Source organism: Esox lucius, chromosome 20 (genome assembly GCF_011004845.1).
Source record: "Esox lucius isolate fEsoLuc1 chromosome 20, fEsoLuc1.pri, whole genome shotgun sequence".
NCBI lineage: Eukaryota > Metazoa > Chordata > Actinopteri > Esociformes > Esocidae > Esox > Esox lucius.
Genome location: NC_047588.1, coordinates 45,288,513 through 45,311,534, shown reverse-complemented (window position 1 = coordinate 45,311,534; position 23,022 = coordinate 45,288,513). Strand labels below are relative to the sequence as shown.

At 40.6% G+C, this 23,022-nt stretch overlaps 1 protein-coding gene across 4 annotated transcripts in view; it reads left to right on the top strand.

Moving 5' to 3' along the window:
• Positions 1-23,022, top strand: part of thsd7ba (thrombospondin, type I, domain containing 7Ba) — a 292,455-nt gene that overhangs the window by 212,716 nt on the left and 56,717 nt on the right. For all 4 annotated transcript variants that reach the window (XM_034289054.1, XM_029115860.2, XM_029115859.2 and 1 more), the window contains exon 15: positions 8,231-8,409. In XM_034289054.1, coding sequence (XP_034144945.1) covers positions 8,231-8,409 — 179 coding nt within the window. The remainder of the gene's footprint in view (positions 1-8,230; positions 8,410-23,022) is intronic.

Sequence of the window (23,022 nt, the reverse complement as noted above, 5' to 3'; positions counted from 1 at the left end):
TCACAACCAAAAGAGGACGATGATTTCTGTAGAGGAAGTATTTTGGCTGTCAGATTTTATGTTCCTTTCAAAGCCCTTCTTGACTTACCTCTGAGGTAATTCACAGCCTTGTTAAGTTACCTGTGGTGTGGATGTTTAGGCCTATGGAGGTGGTTATGGGTTAGCTCCAGGGCAATAGTGTCAAGGTAATGTGTGTCCATTCACTGAAAAGGGCCCAGGTCTAACAGAATGTTTGCAGAATTTCTAGGTCTTGCTGTAGATCCCCCTGGTTGGAGACAGGAGATTTAAGTGATGCTGCAGGCCCCCCATGGTTGGAGATGTGAGATCTAGATGCTGCTGTGGGCCCCGCCTGGTTGGAGAAAGGAGATCTAGGAGTTGTAGTCCCACCCTGGTTGGAAACCGGAAAATCAGATCACCTGCTAATAGTGTAGAGTCCAGAGGGTGAGGCCAGGTTGAACATGTATGTGTTTGCTGCCAGTTTGAACTACTTTCCACTTTCTGTAAATGTTTACTCCTCAACCTAATTCCAAATTCAGTCAAAGGCTTTTTGTAAATTAGTAAAATGTGAAAACTTCTTGAATTTTTCTCTGTTTGACAGTTAAGGTGTGGAGACTGTACACATTGACTGTTGTACAGTGTTTTGGTAAGAAGACATTTTGACATTTGCTCAGGATATTGTTTTTGCTGTGGAAATGCTGTTGCCTGCTGTTGAACATACTGCAACGGATTTTCCCAAGGTTGCTGTTCACACAGATTCCCCTGGCGTCACATTTGCCTCTGCTTTTGTGGATTGGGTTGATTTGACCTTGGTTGCAAATATTGGGGAAGATAGCAGAGCTTATAATATTGAAGAGTTTAAGAATGACTAAATTTGTGGTCTGAATTTTATCATTAATCATTGTATTACTTTCTCTCACTCTCTGTGACAGCAGTTTTTTTTATATCTAATTCTCTTTCTCTGTGTCAATGAGGGATCTCTCATGTTTTGAATGTAAATGAGACACAGGTCTCAGGTCAGGTCCTGGGAGTTTCCCCTGACGTTATGTGTGATAGTTTGCTCTGACTCAGACGCTGTCTGTATTGGAATATTTAAAGGCCCATTTCAGAGGAAGTAACCGTCCCTATTTTGAGTTATCCCTGTCTTTATAAAGACATTCTCATAAAAGCGTCACCTCAAAAGTGCCTATTTTAGCGTATTTAACAGATTATCCAGCCGGCAAGGCTACGTCATCAAGCAAGATGAGAACCAGAGACACCTAACACAAGGCCACAAGCAAGATGAGAACCAGAGATGCCCAACACAAAACCACAAGCAGGATGAGAACCAGAGACACCTACCGCAAGGCTATGAGCAGGATGAGAACCGGAGATGCCTAACACAAGGATTAGAACCAGAGACACCTAACACATGACCACAAACAGGATGAGAAACATGAGACACTCATCAGTACTTATGTAATGATGCCCGGACAGTTGTACTGCATACCTGTTGTTTCAAAATGCAGTACTTCGGTTGTAGGTAGAAGGGAAAGAACATAATTCCCATTCCCTTCTTCAAGGTAGCTAGTTCATTTATTATATATATTTTTTATTGTTAATAAAACATTAAACAGTAAGATGTGCGGTATAAATGGAAACAGAGTAAACATGAAAATGTCAATGTAATACAGAACAATCGTAGATTAGTTTATAGAGAGTCATATCATTGTGAATAAGGATAAATAAATAAAATAAAATCATTACAAAAATATATATATAATACATTTTGTAAGGAAGTCTAGAAACTTGAATCAAAATAACAATAATAACTTTATTTGTATAGCACTTTTCTAGTACAATTACACAAAGTGCTTTAAAATATTTTTTTTTGAAATACATAAAAAGAATAATAAAAGAAATATAAAAACACAATTTAATCAGAAAAGGAACCAGACAGGCCTAGTTCAGCCTACCCACAATTAAAAGGGGTACATGTTGTTGCCTTCAATGGATTCAAACCCGGCTCTCCCACATGAGTGGCACTACACCACGGTGCTATATGTTTACCCAGTGTCGTATTGCATCTCGACATTAAATCATTTTGTCGCACATTAAAATCACAACAAGTTTGAATATTTCGCTAGACATCATTAAGCATTGTATTAAAATGACTAACTTTTCTTATTAAGTTTACCTCCACCACAAATAGCATCTCTGAAATGTATGGCTTTTACAGCTGGCTGTTTTAACAGCTTATAAGCCAGTAATAGGCTTACTAGTATCTAACTTACTATTTGAACTTAACACAGCCAAAGCTATTTCAAGGCGCATAAACATATGGGTATAGATAACTGACCTTTTCATCAAGTGAAAAGATGGGAGAATCGTGGAAACCTCTACTCTTTCACTGCCCAAGGGTTTTTTATATAGCCTATATTACCCCAAAAATCATACACGGATGCGTATTTTGAAAATCCACCAGAAATAGTCGAAGTTTTATTTTAGGCTTACTATAATGCAGCTACTGAATGTTGTAGCGGCAACATTTTATCTATCCAGAACAGATCCTAATGCACGGATCCACCAAAAATAGTGGCAACATAACCATGAACAGTTTTATTTTAGGCTTACTATAATGCAGCTACTTAAGGTTGTAGCCAGCAACATTTTATCTATCCAGAACAAATCCTAATGCATAATTTGCTTTGACTGTGATTAGATTTGAACGCGGGACCTACTATGCTATTTAACCACTATGCTATTTAACAAGGGGGTAAAATAGCTTAAGGAAAGGAAAAGTATTTTATAAAAACTTTATGATCACCTAGGAATACAATATGTTTGGGAATTTTCTTTAGAAATTTCTGTTTGTTGATAGAACATTTGGCAATAATGATGATAAAATGTATAGCATATGTAATTATAATGTTTTATATATATATATATATATATATATACCTTTTTTGTAAGGAAGACTAGAAACTTGGTTCAAATTAGAATATTCAAAAAAAATATATAAATAATATGGTTACATTTTTCTTGTTATTTACAAGTCTTAAGGATTTTATAAAAACTTTATGATCAGCTAGGATTACAATATGTTTGGGAATTTTCTTTTGGAATTTCTATTTGTTACAAAATAATGGCAATAATGATGAGGAAATATATAGAACAGAGTTAAGTATTTGATTTTATTGGTGTATTAGCAGATGATACCTTTTATAGCAAAAGCGTAGGGCTGCTTAATTATGTAAATAATTAAGTCACCAAGATTTTTCCTGAATTGAATAAAGTAATAACAGTCAAAAAACAGGTACGAGTTTCATTGTTATTATCACAGAATGTACAAACATTTTGAATATCAGAATACTTAGAAAACAATGCATTACAGGCATATATTTTGTAATATAGTAAAGTGTACCCTTTTTAATATATTTGGGAGACAGAACCTATTAGGTGTCATCCAGGCTTTAGCCCAATAAATCTCAGATTTTTCATCTTGGAGAGATCTTATTTTTTGAGTGGAAAACCTATCTAATATATTTGTTATTACATGATTTCTCAAGTAATGAAACGCCTTGTAAGGCGAGGTCAGGAAAGTAAGTTCTGTTAGTTCCAAAGCTGTGTGGGATTTCATTAACCGGAGTAGATCGTTTGGCATAGCTTTAATCAGACAGTTATAGTCTTTTAAAAGGAATTGCAAAACAATGCAGAGACATGAACTGTTCATAAGTTAGAACATTGCCCATCGGATCCAGAATATCTAGAAGAAAATTTATATATTTGTCATGCCTGTTTGGAAAGAATAAAGAAAAACTATACCTCTGTTGTTCCACAATATAGATCTGTGGGGAGAAATGTTGTGCAGGAAGCATAGTTTCCAGGATAACAGAGCTTGTTAGTGAAAGCATAAAAGTTTAATGGTTAATCTGTTGGGCAAGTAATTGCATTTTTATAGAAAACTGAAACGTCCAAGTTTCTTAAAAATGGCATTTGGAATGAAGTACCAGATGGAATCTGTATCTAACAATTTATTTTTTCATCCAATTCATTTTAAAAGTGTAGTTGACAAGGTAGCTAATTTATATACTATGTTGTTAAGCAGCGATGAAATCACGAGTCAGATAATTTCGCAACTTGAGACTTGACTTGGTAAAAAGAGAAAACACTTGCATCCCGACTTCGACTTAACCATCTTTGACTTTTAACTTAACTTGGACTTAGCTGTGTGACTTGAGAGACTTGTTTAGATTTCCCCAGCATCCTCTCTCCCCTCATATTACCGATTGGTCACAACAAAAGGGATAGTCACAGTCATTATAACTTTGTACATTCCCGTGGAATCTAAAATATAATATTATATTATACAAAATAATACATGTTTTCATTGCTTTTTTGTTTTCATTTTCAAAGTGGTTCTTTTTGTGGATATGAATTAATCACAGTGCAATTAGTAATAGAGTCAAAAAAAAGTATCTCCCCCTGTGATGTTGTCATCTTGAAAACATAACAGTACATCTCCCCCAGTGATATTGTCTTCTTGAAAACACAACAGTACATCTCCCCCAGTGATGTTGTCATCTTGAAAACATAACAATACATCTCCCCCAGTGATATTGTCTTCTTGAAAACGCAATAGTACATCTCCCCCAGTGATGTTGTCATCTTGAAAACATAACAATACATCTCCCCCAGTGATATTGTCTTCTTGAAAACGCAATAGTACATCTCCCCCAGTGATGTTGTCATCTTGAAGACGCAACAGTACATCTACCCCAGTGATGTTGTCATCTTGAAAACATAACAGTACATCTCCCCCAGTGATGTTGTCATCTTGAAAACATAACAGTACATCTCCACCATCGATGTAGCTCTGTAATATCATTTTATTTCTTAATAATACTCTGTACCTCAATCCAAAACATTTTACTTTATGTGCAGTTGTGCTCAAAACTTTGCATACATGTTGTTTGCTCCTTGGGGTTTTAGGCTGGGTGTTTTGTAAATGCACTTTGTGACAACTGCTGATGTTAAAATGGCTTTATAAATCTATTTGATTCATTGATTGATACCCTTAGAGAATTGGTAATATACAGTGGATATAAAAAGTCTACACACCCCTGTTAAAATGCCAGGTTCTTGTGATGTAAAGGAATGAGACAAAGATAAATCATGTCAGGACAGTGCATAAGTGTGCGCACCCTTAAACTAATACCTTGTTGAAGTACCTTTTGATTTTATTACAGCACTCAGTCTTTTTGGGTAGGAGTCTATTAGCAAGGCACATCTTGACGTGGCAATATTTATCCACTCTTCTTTGCAAAAGCGCTCCAAATCTGTCAGATTGTGAGGACATCTCCTGTGCACAGTCCTCATCAGATCACACCACATATGTTCAATTGGATTCAGGTCTGGGCTCTGGCTGGGCCATTCCAAAACATTAATTTTCTTCTGGTGATGCCATGCTTTTGTGGATTTGGATGTGTGCTTTGGGTGGTTGTCATGCTGAAAGGTGAAATTCATCTTCAGCTTTCTTACGGACGCCTCAAGGTTTTGTGCCAAAATTGCCTGGTATTTGGAACTGTTCACAATTCCCTCCACCCTTGACTAAGGCCCCGGTTCCAGCTGAAGAAAAACAGCCCCAAAGCATGATGATGCCTCCACCATGCTTCACTGTGGGTATAGTGTTCTTTGGGTGATGTGCAGTGTTGTTTTTGCACCAAACATACCTTTTGGAATTATGGCCAAAAAGTTCAACCTTGGTTCATCACATGATAATACATTTTCCATGTGCTTTTGTGGGATTTGATGTATGAAGAATACGGGAGATTTTTGTCACATGTAGCACACAGCCAGTATTTGCCAGAAATTCCTGCAGTTCCTTTAAAGTTGCTGTAGGCCTCTTGGAAGCCTCCCTGACCAGTTCTCTTCTTGTGTTTTCATCAATTTTGGAGGGACGTCCAGTTCTTGGTAATGTCTCTGTTGTCCCATATTTCCTCCACTTAATGATCACTGTCTTCACTGAGTTCCATGATATATCTAATACTTGGGAAATTATTTTGTACCCTTCTCCTGACTGATATCTTTCAACAATGAGATCTCTCTGATGCTTTGGAAGCTCTCTGCGGACCATGGCTTTTGCTCTGAGATGCAACTAAGAAAATGTCAGGAAAATCCTACTAGAACAGCTGAACTTTATTTGTGATTAATCAGTCACTTTAAATGATGGGAGGTGTGTAATTACTTATTTTTTAACATGAGTTTTAATGTGATTGGTTAATTCTGAACACAGCCACATCCCCAGTGATAAGAGGATGTGCACACGTATGCAACCAGGTTATTGTAAGGTTTTTACTTCCCACGCCCAATTGAATTGTTCACATTGTAGGTCACATTAAAAGTGGAAAATGTTCTGAAATGATTTATCTTAGTCTCATTCTTTTACATCACAACAACCTGCCATTTTAACAGGGGTGTGTAGACTTTTTATATCCACTCTATGTACCATTTGTGAAGAAAACATTCGTGAGCAGGCAAAACACATGTCTTTTATTTCTTATGGGATTCACATTCAGCTGTAGGTCAAAACAGAATGGCACAATCAAAAAACAAAACATGGCAACAAAGAAAACATTTACTGAACCCTGTTCAAATGTCTGCATACCCTTAGTTCTTAATTCTGTGTATAAAACCCCTTTAGCATCAATGGCAGTGTGCAGTCTTTTGTAATAATTGTCTATGAGGCCCCAAATTCTTGCAGGTGTTTTAACTGCCCATTCATCTTGGCAGAACGCCTCCAGGTCATGCAAAGTCTTTGGCCATGTTGCATAAACCACACGAATGAGATCTCCCCAGAGTGGCTCAGTGATATTATTCACTAATTAACTATTTATACACAGACACTAATTGCAATTTATAAAGCCACAGGTGTTTGGAAATTCACCTTTAATTGCCATTTTTACCTGTGTGTGTCACCTTGTGTGTCTGTAACAAGGCAAAACATTCAAGGGTATGTAAACTTTTGATCAAGGCCATTTTTTGTTATCATTATGATTTATAATGGAGCCAAACAACTATGTGATAATAAAGGGCTTCATATGATCACATAAATAAAAAATTCACAATTTCTGCCAGGGTATGTAAACTTATGACATCTGTATATATTTTTCAAGACCAACACTATTTTAATCAGGGGGACCTCCACTTTTATATGAGATGACAAGCCAGCGGGCTTTCATGTCTTTTCACAATAGTCAAGAAATTTTTTTGATCTTTAGATCTCTGAGCTCTTTCCATTTATTTCCTATGGATGGGCATGCCAGTCTTTATAGACAGATATCTTAAAATGTATATAAAAAAGAAAAGAAAAGTGTGGCATAATTTTAATCAGGAGAACCTCACCTTTTTAATGAGATATGGCAAGCCAGCAGACATTCAATTAATCAAATGTGAAACTAGAAATAGTCAGAAATCTTAAATTACAAAAAAAAAATATTTAATCATCTCTGTCAAGTAACACAATATTCTTAATCATTGACTTGTAGACTTGAAACACAAATTCAGGTTCTTGTGACTTGAAGTTGAGCTGTGGAATTCAGGATTTACACGAGACTTGACCATTGTCACTTGGGATTTGAATCGAGATTAGAAGGTTAAGAAATTGTTGCTATTTAGCTATTATATTTCGTTCTGCATCATCAAGATGTTGTTGGATGAAGTGCAGGCCATGTTTACTGGATTATGAATGTGTTGTAGGATAAGGTGTACGCCCATGTTTACCAGGGATGTGTGATGCGATTGGGTAATGGAAAAAGGAACGGGTGGTGCAATTAAGAGGGGTGTCCACTGATTGGTCCACCTCAGCAGTCAGGCGATGCACTCATGACAGCCATGTGGGAAACACCAACGAGCACAATCAGGAACATAAAGCACACCTGGGGAAACAGCAGGAGGGTAAAAACACAAACGCACATACAGGGTACCTGCATGTGTAACAGTCCTCCACCCACAAAGCTTGAATATAATATAACCCGTGGCTCAAATGTGCCCGTATGGCATTGCAATATCAATAAAATGCCTGGCTATTATTGTGTTGTAGTCATGGTAATTACCCAAAACATTTATACTGACTACTAGGGCACCTAGATTGGCCCATAAAAATTAGCTTTTCAAGCCCCCTTTTTATGTGTGGGTGTGAGCGTTTAATTCCAGGCAACAGCTCTGACTGACTCAAAAACCTGTTTGTCTCCAGGATATGTGGAAGAGGCATGCCATGTGCCATGTCCACTGGACTGTAAGCTCAGCGATTGGTCCCCTTGGTCCCCCTGTAGTACTCCCTGTGGCGGAGGACTGAAGATCAGGTCCAAGTGGCTCAGAGAGAAATCTTTCAATGGAGGCCGACCCTGTCCCAAACTGGACCTAAAAAATCAGGTGAGTCGTACATTAATACAATCAGTAGCCACAGGCCCACCATTTGAATACCTACATTATTACATGCAGTAGCCACAGGCCCATCATTTGAAGACCTACATTATTACATACAGTAGCCACAGGCCCACCATTTGAAGACCTACATTATTACATACAATAGCCGCAGGCTCACCATTCGAAGACCAGCATTTACATTCAGTAGCCACAGTTACTTCAGTACAGACCTACAGTACCAGTACAGTACCACTAAACATTACTACGTAACTACTTTATCACTGAACTACATTAGCACAGAACAACATCACTCCTGCTCAGCATTGCTACACAACTGCCCAACATTACTGCAGTACATAATTACATTACTGCAGAACTACACACAGTATGTGAAGAGTCAGTCAAGTAAAGTGCGAGAGGTCTTTTCCATACATTGAGGTGTTTGTTAAAGGTGGACATGTTGAATCCAATCTCCATTAAATACTGACTACTTCAATTTCTATGCTAACAAAGCAGTCTTCATCATTCTCCTAATTTGTACTCAAAGCACTTCTCTGCTGTTGATGGTTCTCAGCCCAGATGCTGATGAAAACCACTCTGTCATTATTATGTCATTATTGTATCATAACAGGACACAATTACTCCTGGCCTGTGGTAATCATGTGGTGATAGAGAGAGCAGCTTCACTGACCTCTCTAGTTTGTCATCACAGAAACCTTAATAAGCATAGACAATTCCTTGTGCGGATCTTGTCAAGCTCATTTCACTTTTCTTTATAATCTCCAAAATCTTGTCTTGGCATAAAACATTTCAGTTTATTAAGGACTAATTTCTTATACTGTAGCCCATTCCAGCCAATTTTTCTTCTTTTATTTTCTTAAAAGAAATATGCAAATTACAGAAGTATTGAGATATGAGAATTCATGGAGTTGCAGTACAGCAGAGTCTTGCCATCCCCTTGTTGAAAAATAGCAGAAGAATTTGCCAGCTAGCTAGCTTTGCCTGAGACCTGTAACACTGAAACAATGGCTGCACTCACTGTAAACAGCTTCTCAGCACTAAACCTTAAGCCCTTGAATGATGTTTTTAGTTTTACCAGCTGACTGTACTTGCAGGTGCAGTTGCCCAAGCAAGGGCAAGTGATGATCAGAGCCTAATAATAACTTTTTGGTTCACCAGCCACTGTGATAGATAGATAGATTAAAAATCTACCAGCCAGTCAGATTTTTTAGCAACCAATTCCTCCACCCCAGTTGTACCATAAAACACAACAGCTAGGGGTAAGCTGTGAAATGTTTCCTAAAGAATAGATGTATTTCAAGTAACAAGTATATTGATTACCAAAGATTCTTCTGATCTGATTCTAAGCCTAACATCAAAGATGAAATATTTTCAGTTTTCCCTGTAAGGTCGGGAGATAAACATGGGAATTCTACAGGCACTTTTCGCTAGCAGCCATTCTTACCTAGCCCTCCAATAAGTTTGGCACAATCAGTATATACGAGCAAAGTGTTTATCCTCTTGATCTTTCATTCAACATTTCTACCTTTAATAAATTTAAAACAATTGATTTTCTATTTTATTTGACTCCAGTATGTGACAAGAGTGTTAGCACCCTTCATTGGTGCCACCTCCCTCTGCCAAGATAACAGCTTTGAACCATCTCCTATAATGCATAATGAAGTTGGAGAACACATGGAAAGGGATCTGAAACAATTTCTCCCTAAGATATCTGTCCAGAAACTTCAGATTCTGAGGTACACACTGGACTCCCCTCTTCAGCTCATCCCACAGGTTGTCTATGGGGTTCAAGTCACGGACTGGGATGAACATTTGGTACATGATATATTTTGGTCCTGCTAAAAGATCCAAACATGGCCCAGTTCAAGCTTCCTGGCAAAGAAAGTCAGGTTCTGATTTAATATCTGTTACTTATGGAGTCCATTATATTATTCGCACCCTTTCCATTATTATGGCAAGTTTGTTTTGGAGAGATTTATAAAATGTATTTCACTTTTTTTTTAAAGTTAAATTATAGGTTCAATTAAAGTTTTGAATATTTTGAATGAAAGACCAAGAGGACAAACAGCAAAGTCATTTTTCTACAGCCTGTTTGGTCATTTTTGCCAAGTGTGCCAATATTAGTAGGGGGAATAGTGTATTGAAAACCACCAATGTTAATAGTACCCCAGAAATGATCTTGCTCAGCTGGGAGTGAATTTTTTAACACTCAACTCCAGTCAGCTACTGTAAAGTCAGCGCACACAATTTTAATACCATTGCTATGCGTTGTTGCAGTATTACAGATATTACACTAAATTTATGAAATACTTTGAAAACAGTGAAGGTAGATTTTTCTTGTGCTATAAATCATAACTTGCATATATTTATACTTGTTGTAGAGTATGTTTTGTCACAAGGAAAGCATGTGAAATAAATATTCTACACTCCAATGCTAAAATCAAAGCCAGACAGATACATTTTTTTCTTTGGTAATAACTGTGCACCTCATAAGGAGCCTGAACAATGAGGTCCAATACAGAAATGTAGTCTGGTTGATTGCATTTAACACTTTGCTGCCAGTGACGTTTGAACATGTGACTACAGTTCGAATTTCCTGTACAAGTGAGCCAGGTGGTTCACTGGTCCCCTTAAGCTGAATCAATGACCAAATAAGCTGGGGCTTGTCAGTGAGGTTGGTGTGGTGTGCAGGCATCAACAGGCAAGACCAAGGGACAGTGTGTACTAGTGGCATAGCCTAGCTAGCTTGCTGGCCAGTCCTGTTTCTACTGGACCTTTTGAATTAGGGCCCAACTAGCAAGCACCAAGTTTATTTATATAGCAAAGTTCGTACATAGAAGCTCGTACATAAAAATACTAGAATAAAACCAATACATCTAGGGAGACTCTAACCACCTGAAATAAAACAAGGGAGACTCTAACCACCTAATAAAAAAACAAGGGAGACTCTAACCACCTGAAATAAAACAAGGGAAACTCTAACCACCTAATAATAAAACAAGGGAGACTCTAACACCTTAATAATAAAACAAGGGAGACTCTAACCACCTGATAATAAAACAAGGGGGACTCTAACCACCTTAATAATAAAACAAGGGAGACTCTAACCACCTTAATAATAAAACAAGGGGGACTCTAACCACCTTAATAATAAAACAAGGGAGACTCTAACCACCTTAATAATAAAACAAGGGGGACTCTAACCACCTAATAACAAAACAAGGGAGACTCTAACCACCTAATAACAAAACAAGGGAGACTCTAACCATCTTAATAATAAAACAAGGGGGACTCTAACCACCTGATAATAAAACAAGGGAGACTCTAACCACCTGAAATAAAACAAGGGAGACTCTAACCACCTAATAATAAAACAAGGGAGACTCTAACCACCTGAAATAAAACAAGGGAGACTCTAACCACTTAATAATAAAACAAGGGAGACTCTAACCATCTTAATAATGAAACAAGGGGTACTCTAACCACCTGATAATAAAACAAGGGAGACTCTAACCACCTGATAATAAAACAAAGGAGACTCTAACCACCTTAATAGTAAAACAAGGGAGACTCTAACCACCTTAAAAATAAGACAAGGGAGACTCTAACCACTTTAATAATAAAACATAGAATAAGAAAATAGAAATAGAATGAAAACAAAAAATAAAAACATAATTGGTAGATTCTGTAGTAGATGCCATGATGACAGTTCAGTTTTAGCACTCAGTCATAGGCATGTGAAAAGAGAATTTCAAATTTTATATGATACAATTGGGACATGTCTAGTTTCCAGTTATGTACACCATAAGTGCTAAACCCAGCTTCTCCATGTTTAGTTTGGACTCTGGGCTCTACTAGCTGACCCGAGTCCATGGATCTAAGAGACCTACTCGGTATATACTCTTCAAACATATCAGAAATGTATTCAGGGCCTAAATCATTCTGTGATTTATAGACTAAACGCACCACTTTGAAATCTATTCTGTAACTGACTGGAAGCCAGTGCAAAGATTTAAGAACCGAAGTGATGTGCTCTGGTCTCTTGGTCCTGGTTAACATTCTTGCAGCAGCATTCTGAATGAGCTACAGCTGTTTTGCAGTCTTTTTGGGGAGTCCAGTTAAGAGGCCATTACAGTAGTCAACCCTACTACAGATAAAAGCATTTGAGCTGTCATATGGTTTGAGAGCCATATATGTTTGAGTATCTTCTGCATAGCTATGGTAGTTAATGTTGTTGTTCTGTATAATTTAGCCCAGAGGTATCATATAGAGATTGAACAGAAGCGGTCCAAAAATTGATCCCTGGGGAATTCCACATCATAGCCACCATATCAGATTCTTGATTGTCAATGGTGACAAAATTACTCCGGCCATCTAAATAAGACCTGAACCTCGGGGGAGGGGGGGTATTTCCCCCCATGGTGCTCCATGTAAAAAAAAAAATGCCGCAAAAGTGCCCTCTTGGATGCCCCTATGGTAGGGGCATGGAAACGTGACATGAAAACGTGAAAAAGTGCCCTCTATGGTGCCCCAACGTGCAAGGAAACATAATGAAGTGCCCTAATGGCCGCCCTTCCAATGGATAAATTATGATGCAGTCCCCTCTAGGGTGCCCCTATGTGTCAGGAAATGTGGTAAAGTTTCCTCCAAGGTGCCCCTATATTCAGTGGAGAAAATATGATGCTGTGTACACATAGGTGCCCCTATGTGTGAGGAAATGTGATTGTGTCCTCAGGGTGCCATTCCAGTGGAGAAAACATGATGAAGTGCTCTCTGGGTATCATTCCAGTATAGAAAATGTGATGCAGTGCACTAATGTGTGCCCTTCCAGTGGAAAAAGTGTGATGCAGTGTTCTTATGGGTGCCCCTATGTGTGAGGAAATGTGGTAAATTGTCCTCCAAGGTGGCCCTATATGCAAAAAAAAATGTATGTGCTCTGTGGGTGCCCTTCCAGAGGAGAACATGTGATGCTGTGTATACATAGGTGCCCCTATATGTGAGGAAATGTGATTAAGTGCCCTCTGGGTGCCATTCCAGTGGAGAAAATGTGATGCAGTGCATTAATGTGTGCCCTTCTAGTGGAAAGATTGTGATGCAGTGTCCTCATGGGTGCCCCTATGTGTGAGGAAATGTGATTGTGTCCTAGTGTGTGCCCTTCCAGTGGAGAAAATGTGATGCAGTGCCACGTAAGTAATGTGATGCAGTGCCATGTAGGCTGCCCTATATGAGAATTTGTTGGCCTCTGTGTGATCCTACATGCAAGTCAATGTGCCCTCATGGGATTCCTCTGTGGTGGAAAATGCCCTCCTGGTGCCCTCTGTCCTTATGTATTCTTTTAAAAAACTGTGCTTGTTTCACAGATTCATGTTTGTTTGGGTTAGAAGTTAACATATTGCAACATATTCTGTTCAGAGGAAGGGAGATCCGGTTGTTAAATGTTTCTTTTTTTAAGACTTAATTCCGCGATGATTAGGCTAATGACTAAATCTGTTTATTCAGAATGATTCTGAGGAATCTCACTTAGGACAGAATATGTACTGTATGTACATATTTATTTACTAAACTATAGTTGACAAAAGTATTTTGTCTACATAGTACAGCCGTTTTTGTGCCTTTTGTTGGTGTCGGATGGATGAGGAAAGAGTGGACTGTAATTTCTTTACTTGGATAGAATATAAGTAATATTAGATAAGTGTCGAACACAAACTATGAGACAGGTATACTTTTAGCCAACCATGACCAAAAATAATCTTATTTTGATAGATTTTACACTTGTTACTCTAAAAATACATGATGAAAATTTGTTTTGGGGAGTATGCCCAGACCCGCCAAAACGAGGCTTATCCCCCCCCATCCATGATTTTCTAGTAACATCCTTGGTCAAGACATTCATTTGTATTGCATTTCGCTAATAATTATTTTGAGTAATACATTTGGTGAATTACAAAAGAACCTGAATCTTCTGTGAAATAATCAACGCAAATTCATAGACTGAAGATAGGTTGTTTGATTTATTGTTTCTCTCTTAGTGAAAAACAGTAACATGTAATACGTTTGTTGAATTGTCAAGGCTATTGTTTGTATTTCATTTGTATGTTCATTCAAATTCAACCAAGGCTCTGATCATTCATCTGGGCGTATTGCCCATTCATCCATTGATGTCATTCATTCAGTGAGGGGTGATCAGTGAGCGGCTGCCTGGGTACCAACACCAAGTGGCATGTGCTTTTGGCTGATTAAGTCGGAAAACAGGGTAATAAACAGGTAAATAGTCTCAAAATAGTTTGTGAGTTTACAATTCTGACAACGGAACAATGTAATATACGCCCCTTTTAGGAAAAGTCATGGATGGAGGAGGGTATAGCTTTAAAAATGGCAGTTCGATTTTAATTACAAACTGAAACACCAAATGGCGTAGACAATTGGTGGTTCTAGTGTTAAACAACAGCATAACCAGTGGACCATGACATCACCCATTGGTGGTTATTGAGAAACTGTGTGTCCTCAGATTGGGATCCGGGGTGTCTATTTTACCTGACAACATTTACTACTAGCTCAAAGTGGGGAACTGGGGTGTCCATTTTACCTGACAACATTTACTACTAGCTCAGAGTGGAGATCTGGGGTATCCATTTTACCTGAAAACATTTACTACTAGCTCAGAGTGGGGATCTGGGGTGTCCATTTTACCTGACAACATTTACTACTAGTTCAGAGTGGAGATCTGGGGTATCCATTTTACCTGACAACATTTACTACTAGCTCAAAGTGGGGAACTGGGGTGTCCATTTTACCTGACAACATTTGCTACTTGCTCAGAGTGTGAATCTGGGATGTCAATTTTACCGGGTAACAGATAGAGCCTGCTATCTGGTTAACTGTAATCTCTTAGAGGTGTACAGCCAGAAAGACCCTGGCAAGGCCAGATGAGTTGGCGTGACACTACATTGTCAGGTTTTATCCTTCCAATAGGATGTGCTGTGTGACACATGATGTCCCATGGGTCATGCCTTAAAGAGGATAATTATATCAGGAACACTGGGTTCCATTCAGTGGGCTTTAAAGGACACTGTGATTTAGAGGTCAGTATGCAGATGAAACAGCCTGGTGTTACATCTCCCACTGGGGAGACAGATGGCTAAGTGGCCACTAACATGACTTTATGTGTCCCTGTTGTACTGGCCTTTAGTAATGCTATATTTATTTAGTAATGCTTATTTTCCCTGTTCCCGCTCCACGTCAGATTGAAACACTTTTCATTGTTAAAATGTACCTAATATTCACTAAATCTAGCACCTCTATTGTCCACCATTATCTCTGTATGCATTTATACATATTTACTTAATTCAAGTTCTAGAGACTAGAGTATAGATCTCAAAGGACACATAATGCATCCATGCTAAATTTGGAGAGGTATGAATACTTATGTGATATTTCAGTGTATTTTTTTAATAAATTGGCACACATTTCTAAAAGCTCCTGGTTTGTCATGGTGCGGTGAGGATCAGTGCCACCGTCCCGTACACCTCCAGTTCCCATCACTCCACAAACACATCCCGGACTTGTCTTCATGTCACATGTCTGCAACTATTCACACCAGGTCCCAATCATCTCATTAGTATGTGTTTAATTGTTTCCCCTCTGCTCCCCACATTTGTCGATCATTGTTGTTGCTGTCTGCTTGTAACCGGTAAGTGTTTAATTTGCTGTTTAAGGTGTCAGTTCCTTTGTTTTTCTTGAGTTTGTTTTTGTGTGCTTGGTGTTTGTTTTTCTCTTAAACATGACTGCATCGAGTGTATTCGCTTGTGCCTGGTTCCTCCATTACTGCCACCATCGTTACAGAATGATTGACCAAAAAGGAACCCACAGGCGTGCGAGGAAAAACCGCCATGGTCACAGGGATAACTCCCTGTGGCCGTGGGAGAAGCCAGAGATGCCGGAGGAGGAAGCTCACCGTCTCTGCGCTTATTCTGGCTACTCCCCTCCAATTCATCCGAAGAGAGGGGAGTATTCCTAGAAGGGCGATTGGGGTTCTGACACCCTCTCCTCGGACGATGAGGAGGTGGACTATGGGAGTGTGGAAGAAGGACCCCTGGGGGAGCAAGACTGGAAGTTGCCCCAAGAACATTTTGGGGGGGTGTTATGGGGCATAGACCAATGGGGAGTGGTCAAGCCCCTCACTCTGCAGGAAGAGGAGGTGTTTAAGGGACTCCTACAGGAGACGCAGGAGGCGGAGAGGACGGGACGTAGGAGAGGAGGCCGTAGGAGGAAGCGGCAGCCCGAGCCTTATTTCTCCATGTTCTTATATGCTGTTTCCATGAGCACAGAGTCATTAGACCTCAGATTATTCAGCACTGAGTTGAGTTGTGGTAGGCCTTTCAAGGTCCAGGTGAACAAAACGTTCTGCTTGATGTTTTCTGTCAAAATTGTTTAACGTAGATGTGGAACGGCGATAGTAAGGTTAATGTTTTAATATGTGCTAAACCCTCTCTTCTTTAGTGAATTGCCCTCAGCACCGTACCGAGACCTCGTCTCTCCTTCTCACCACCGTACCGAGCCCTCGTCTCTCCTTCTCACCACCGTACCGAGCCCTCGTCTCTCCTTCTCACCACCATACCGAGCCCTCGTCTCTCCTTCTCAGCGCCGTACCGAGCCCTCGTCTTTCCCACTCTCACTGACTGTAGTGTACTCTCACTGACTGTAGTGTACTCTCACTGACTGTAGTGTACTCTCACTGACTGTGTTTTGTGGAGAATCTCCACTCGCTCTATTCTAAGGACCTAGCCAATTCTTACACAATGTTAAATTGTAGGACTCCTTCTTCAGCTTGATGGCATCCCTTACTTCCGGTGTCCACCAACGGGTTCGGGATGCCGCCACGAAAGGCACCGGAGACCTTACGGCCACAGCTCCGAGCGGTCACTTCGACAATGGCGGTGGAGAACATGGTCCATTCCAGCCTCCCTCGGGATCCAGTCGAAACTCTGCCGGAGGTGGGGGTTAAAGATCTCTCTGACAGGAGACTCGGCCAGACGTTCCCAGCAGACCCTTACAGTACACTTGGGTCTGCCGAGTCTGTCCAGCTTCCTCCCCCGCCATCGGATCCAACTCACCACCAGGTGGTGATCAGTTGACAGCTCCGCCCCTCTCTTCACTCGAGTGTCCAAGACATACGGCCGCAGGTCAGATGAAACGACAACAAAGTCGATCATCGACCTACGGCCTAGGGTGTCCTGGTGTCACGTGCACTGATGGACACCCTTATGCTTGAACATGGTTTTCGTTATGGACAAACTGTGACTAGCACAGAAGTCCAATAACTGAACACCGCTCGGGTTCAGATCAGGGGGGCCGTTCCTCCCAATCACGCCCCTCCAGGTGTCACTGTCGTTGCCCACGTGGGCGTTGAAGTCCCACGTAGAACGATAGAGTCCCCAGTCTGAGCACTTTCCGGCACCCCTCCCAGAGACTCCAAGAAGGTTGGGTACTCTGCACAGCCGTTCGGGCCGTAGGCACAAACAACAGTGAGAGACCTATCCCCGACCCGTAGGCGCAGGGAAACGACCCTCTCGTTCACCGGGGTAAACTCCAACACATGGTGGCAGAGCTGGGGAGCTATAAGCAAACCCACACCAGCCCGCCGCCTCTCACCATGGGCAACTCCAGAGTGGTGAAGAGTCCATCCTCTCTCAAGGAGTGTGGTTCCAGAGCCCAAGCCGTGCGTAGAGGTGATCCCGACTATCTCTAGTAAGAACCTCTCAACCTCACGCACAATCTCAGGCTCCTTCCCCGCCAGCGAGGTGACGTTCCACGTCCCTAGAGCTACTTTCCGTGTCCAGGGATCGGGCTGTCTAGATCGACTGCCGCCCGATCTTCTTCGCGCCGACCCCTTATGGTCCCTCCTGTGGGTGGTGAGCCCACGGGAAGGCTGCCCCACGTCGCTGGTTCGGGCTGAGCCCAGCCGGGCCCCATGGGGAAAGCCCCGGCCACCAGGTGCTCGCATACGAGCCCCGACCCCGGGCCTGGCTCCATGAACTGCCACCTTAACGTGCATATACCGGGCGACGTCACGGTGCTCGAAATGTAATTCATCATTAAAGGGTTTTGAACCGCTCTTAGTCTGACCCGTTGCCTTGGGAGACCCTACCAGGGGCATATAGCCCCAGACAACATAGCTCCTAGGGTCACTCGGGTACTCAAACCCCTCCACCACGTTAAGGTGGCAGTTCATGGAAGGGTGGCTAGTCATCGTTATGTAATTATTTAGGTTATGTAAATGCAGAATCATTATAAAAAAGAAAATCATTATAACGTTGGGAATTTAAGAATATTAGAATGAAAATGTTGTCCGCAGACTGAGGTTGCATGTTCCGGGAGTTGCTGTGGCATTTGAATTGTCTCGAGAACATGTTTACAAGATCTACCTGGTCTGAAAGGAAAGCACACTGTAATATAAATGTGCAACATTGCCTTTTTAAATGGCATACGACATTAACAATTTTGATCTGTATCTAAATGACCAACCTTAATCTGAGCATAGCTCGCAAATGTGAACTTACTTCGCTAGCTAGCTACACACATTGGTTTATTTGCCGACCAAGTGTATGGTAGCCAGGTTTGAGCCATGATCAGGTAACTACCTAGTTTGCTGGTTGACAATGTCAGTTACTATAGGATGAATGTGTGGGTGAAGCAGAGAAAGTGAAGTCTGGGGAACACATGCTTTTTAGTATATGGTGGTGTTATGTTGTTTAACAGGTCAGCTAGTGGTGGAATAGAATATACCAACATCCTCTCCATGGAATATTATGTAGTTTAAGATTCAATTAATAAAATAAAGAATTAATAGCTAAACACATTTTTCAAATGTCAACTGTCTGGGTCAGAAATAAACAAATCACTTAAAATGTGTTGCAAATGACAAACCCATGTTGGTATTTGAAAATGTTTTTAAAAATCTGGTATTGGACTTTTGTAACAGGTCAAGTTCAGTTTGGGATGTTGAAATTGCATTTCGGGATGATATCAGTACAGTGAATAGTTGCCAGCCCTGAATGCCCCAATGCCATTACTATTACCACATGTACATTACTATTACCAGTGGGTCAAAACCATTGCCCTGGTGTCATTACCATTGCCCTGGTTTCATTACCATTGCCCAGGTGTCATTAACATTGCCCAGGTGTCATTACCATTGCCCAGGTGTCATTACCATTACCCCAGTGGCTGACTGGAAGGCTGGCTGTCAGGCTGGCTGTGAGGCTGACTGGAAGGCTGGCTGTGAGTATCTGAAAAACTGGCACATGAAACTGGTTGTTTTTTTGGATTCTCTCCATCTTTCAGCTCCCCATTAGTCCAGGCGGTTCAAAGCATTTATTTCTGTCTAAAGGTCGGCCATCACCTGTCAGATAATTACAGTAACACAATGGATAGAGATGGACTATGAATAAAACATTATCTATTGTCATTTGGCCACGGTGGAATCCTTTTGTTAGAAAATAGGTCAACAATGCTTTGAAATTGAATTGCTTCACGAAAACACCCTTGACTAGACCCCCTCAATCACGGTACCCCACGGTACCCCCTCAGTCACGGTACCCCCCGAGACCCCCTCAATCACAATACCCCATTAGATCCCCTCAGTCTCTGTGCCCCCACTAGACCCCCTCAGTCATGGTACCCCCGAGACCACCTCAGTCAATGTAGTCCCAAGACCCCCTCAATCACGGTTTCCCCCCAGACCCCCTCAGTCACTGTACCCCCCCAGAACCCCTTAATCACGGTGACATTAATATAAAAAAATCTGATGTGAAAAAAAGGATTGACTTTGGATGCCACTGTACAATAGGGATGTCACGATATCAGATATGTAGAAGTCGATACCAATACCAGTGAAATTCCACGATTCTCTATACCCTCTTTGATACCACGGTAAAAAACAAATACAAAACAATAAGTCATCTGTCATGTTTAGGATCCCCGGTACCTACGATAATCTACAGTACTGTACAAAAATCAGTACCACCATGTTTTCAAAATGTTGCCATTGACTTGGTATCGAAGTATCGGTTCTCGTGACATCCCTACTGTAAAAAACGGAACAGTCCAGATGCCAGTGTAAAAGCAGAACAACAGTTCAATATCTGAATTAGGATGTCAGTGTAAAAGCAGAACAACTGTCCATTATCTGAATTAGGATGCCAGTGTAAAAAGAGTATAAATTGCACTCTAAATCAAAACCAAAAGCACCTTAAAAGTCTTACTCTAAGGATTACTTAAATTATTCATCAAAGGCTATGATGCAACAGTGCTGTGAATCTGTGTGTGTCTAATGCATCAAGATGAGATGTGCGGGCAGACTTTGAAATGCCTTGATGTAACATGACCAGAAGTCCGCTTTTTCCAAGGACAGTCCTTGTTTGTGTATTACTGTTTCTACAAGGACAGTCCTTGTTTATGTGTTACTGTTTTTACAAGGGCAGTTGGCATTTATATATTAATTGTTTTACAAGGACTGTGCTTGTTTATGTGTGAATGTTTTTACAGGGACAGTCCTTGTTTATGTGTGAATGTTTTTACAGGGACAGTCCCTGTTTATGTATTAATGTTTCTACAAGGACAGTCCTTGTTTATGTATTACTGTTTTTACAAGACAGTCCTTGTTTGTGTATTACTGTTTTTACAGGGACAGTCCTTGTTTGTGTATTACTGTTTTTACAGGGACAGTCCTTGTTTGTGTATTACTGTTTTTACAGGGACAGTCCTTGTTTATATATTACTCTTTTTGCAGGGACAGTCCTTGTTTATATATTACTCTTTTTGCAGGGACAGTCCTTGTTTATGTATTACGGTTTTTACAAGGACAGTCCTTGTTTGTGTATTATTGTTTGTGCAGGGACAGTCCTTGTTTATTCATTACTGTTTTTACAGGGACAGTCCCTGTTAATGTATTAATGTTTCTACAAGGACAGTCCTTGTTTATGTATTACTGTTTTTACAAGGGCAGTTTGCATTTATGTATAAATTTTTTTACAAGGACTGTGCTTGTTTATGTGTAAATGTTTTTACAGGGGCAGTCCTTGTTAATGTATTAATGTTTTTGCAGGGACAGTCCCCATTTTTGTGTTTTCCCGAGGACAGTACTTGTTTTTGTGTTAATGTTATTCTGCGTGTCTTCTTCTGACAGACAGGGTTGTCCAGACTCATTTAGCCATCAGGGTGACATATGAAGCCCAGTCAGCTAATTGCAGAGTCAACTGTAATAGGGCTGTAAACACCTTCATAATAATGATATTTGTCTCATATATAAAGTCCAGTCAACACCCTAATCATCATGGAGATATGTATCTCCTCTATCACTCCTCTGGGAGACTGTAAGGCTGGGGGGCTGGGAGACTTTATGGTTGGGAGGCTGTAAGGCTGGGAGGCTAGAAGGCTGGGCGACAAAGGCTGAGGGGCTAGGAGACTAGAAGGCTGGGAGACGAAGGCTGAGGGGCTAGGAGACTAGAAGGCTGGGGGGCTTGGCTACCATCCCATCCCTCTTTTAATTTATAACTCTACTTTAGAGTAGTTATGTGTGTGTCCAGTTTGTGTGCATGTCCCCGCAAAGATAGTATAACATGCAAAATGAGTCTCCATAAGGTTTTTAGCATGTCCCTGCTTGATTTCATGGTTAGGACTTGGGAAAACCTTTAGGTTTAGTCATTAACGGTTTAGGTTCTGGTTCAGGGCTGGTTAGGTTATTCTGGTTAAGTTTAGGGAATGGGCTTAATGGATATCTGGGTAAGGCTGGGTAAGGTCTCATGGCCCCACAAGAATAGAAAGACAAGTGTGTGTGTGTGTGTGTGTGTGTGTGTGCTTACCTTCATTCAACAGTATTGAAATAATTGTTTAGAAAAAAGACAGTGGTATTTTTCTCATGTCCAAAATAACTGGCCTCAGTCACATAACTCCATAAATACAACGATTTGTTGATTTCTGTTGTTTTACATCCGTGCATAGGTCCTGTGGATAGATAGTGTTCTCAGGCAGCCACCAGACTCTGCCTGTGTGTCAGCAGCACAGATGTTGCAGCCAACTGCAATAGTTCTTTCCCATGAATCATTGAACAAGACAAAACCTCCAGCACCTTGTGAGGCAGGGGATATTAATCATGTTCAGTCTCTAATAAACCACACCGGCTGTGAGCAGTAAGGGATCATGCACAAAGTCCATGCGTCGCTGTAAAATAATGCACAGTGTGGAGAATGCTTAAAGACCCTCGTTTTATAGTCCATTCCTTTTATCAAACCATCCTAGTTTGCAATCATAAACATGGCATTCAATAATACTGTTTAAAATGTTCTGCTAATTTCAAAACTAGATTTAATCAACACATTACTGCGAAATCATTTCATGATCTAGAATGCTCCTCAAGCCAGTCTGAAACAAAATTGAACAATACCATTTGTACCACTCTCCTGTCTCAACATCAGGCCAGACCCAGGGCAGAACCACCTGGCCCAGGGATGAAATAACAGCTGCTTCCCTGGGCTGCAGTTCTACTGCCACCCCTTGACGAAGCCCATATGCCCCCAATCAAGCTCCTGTAGTAGGAGG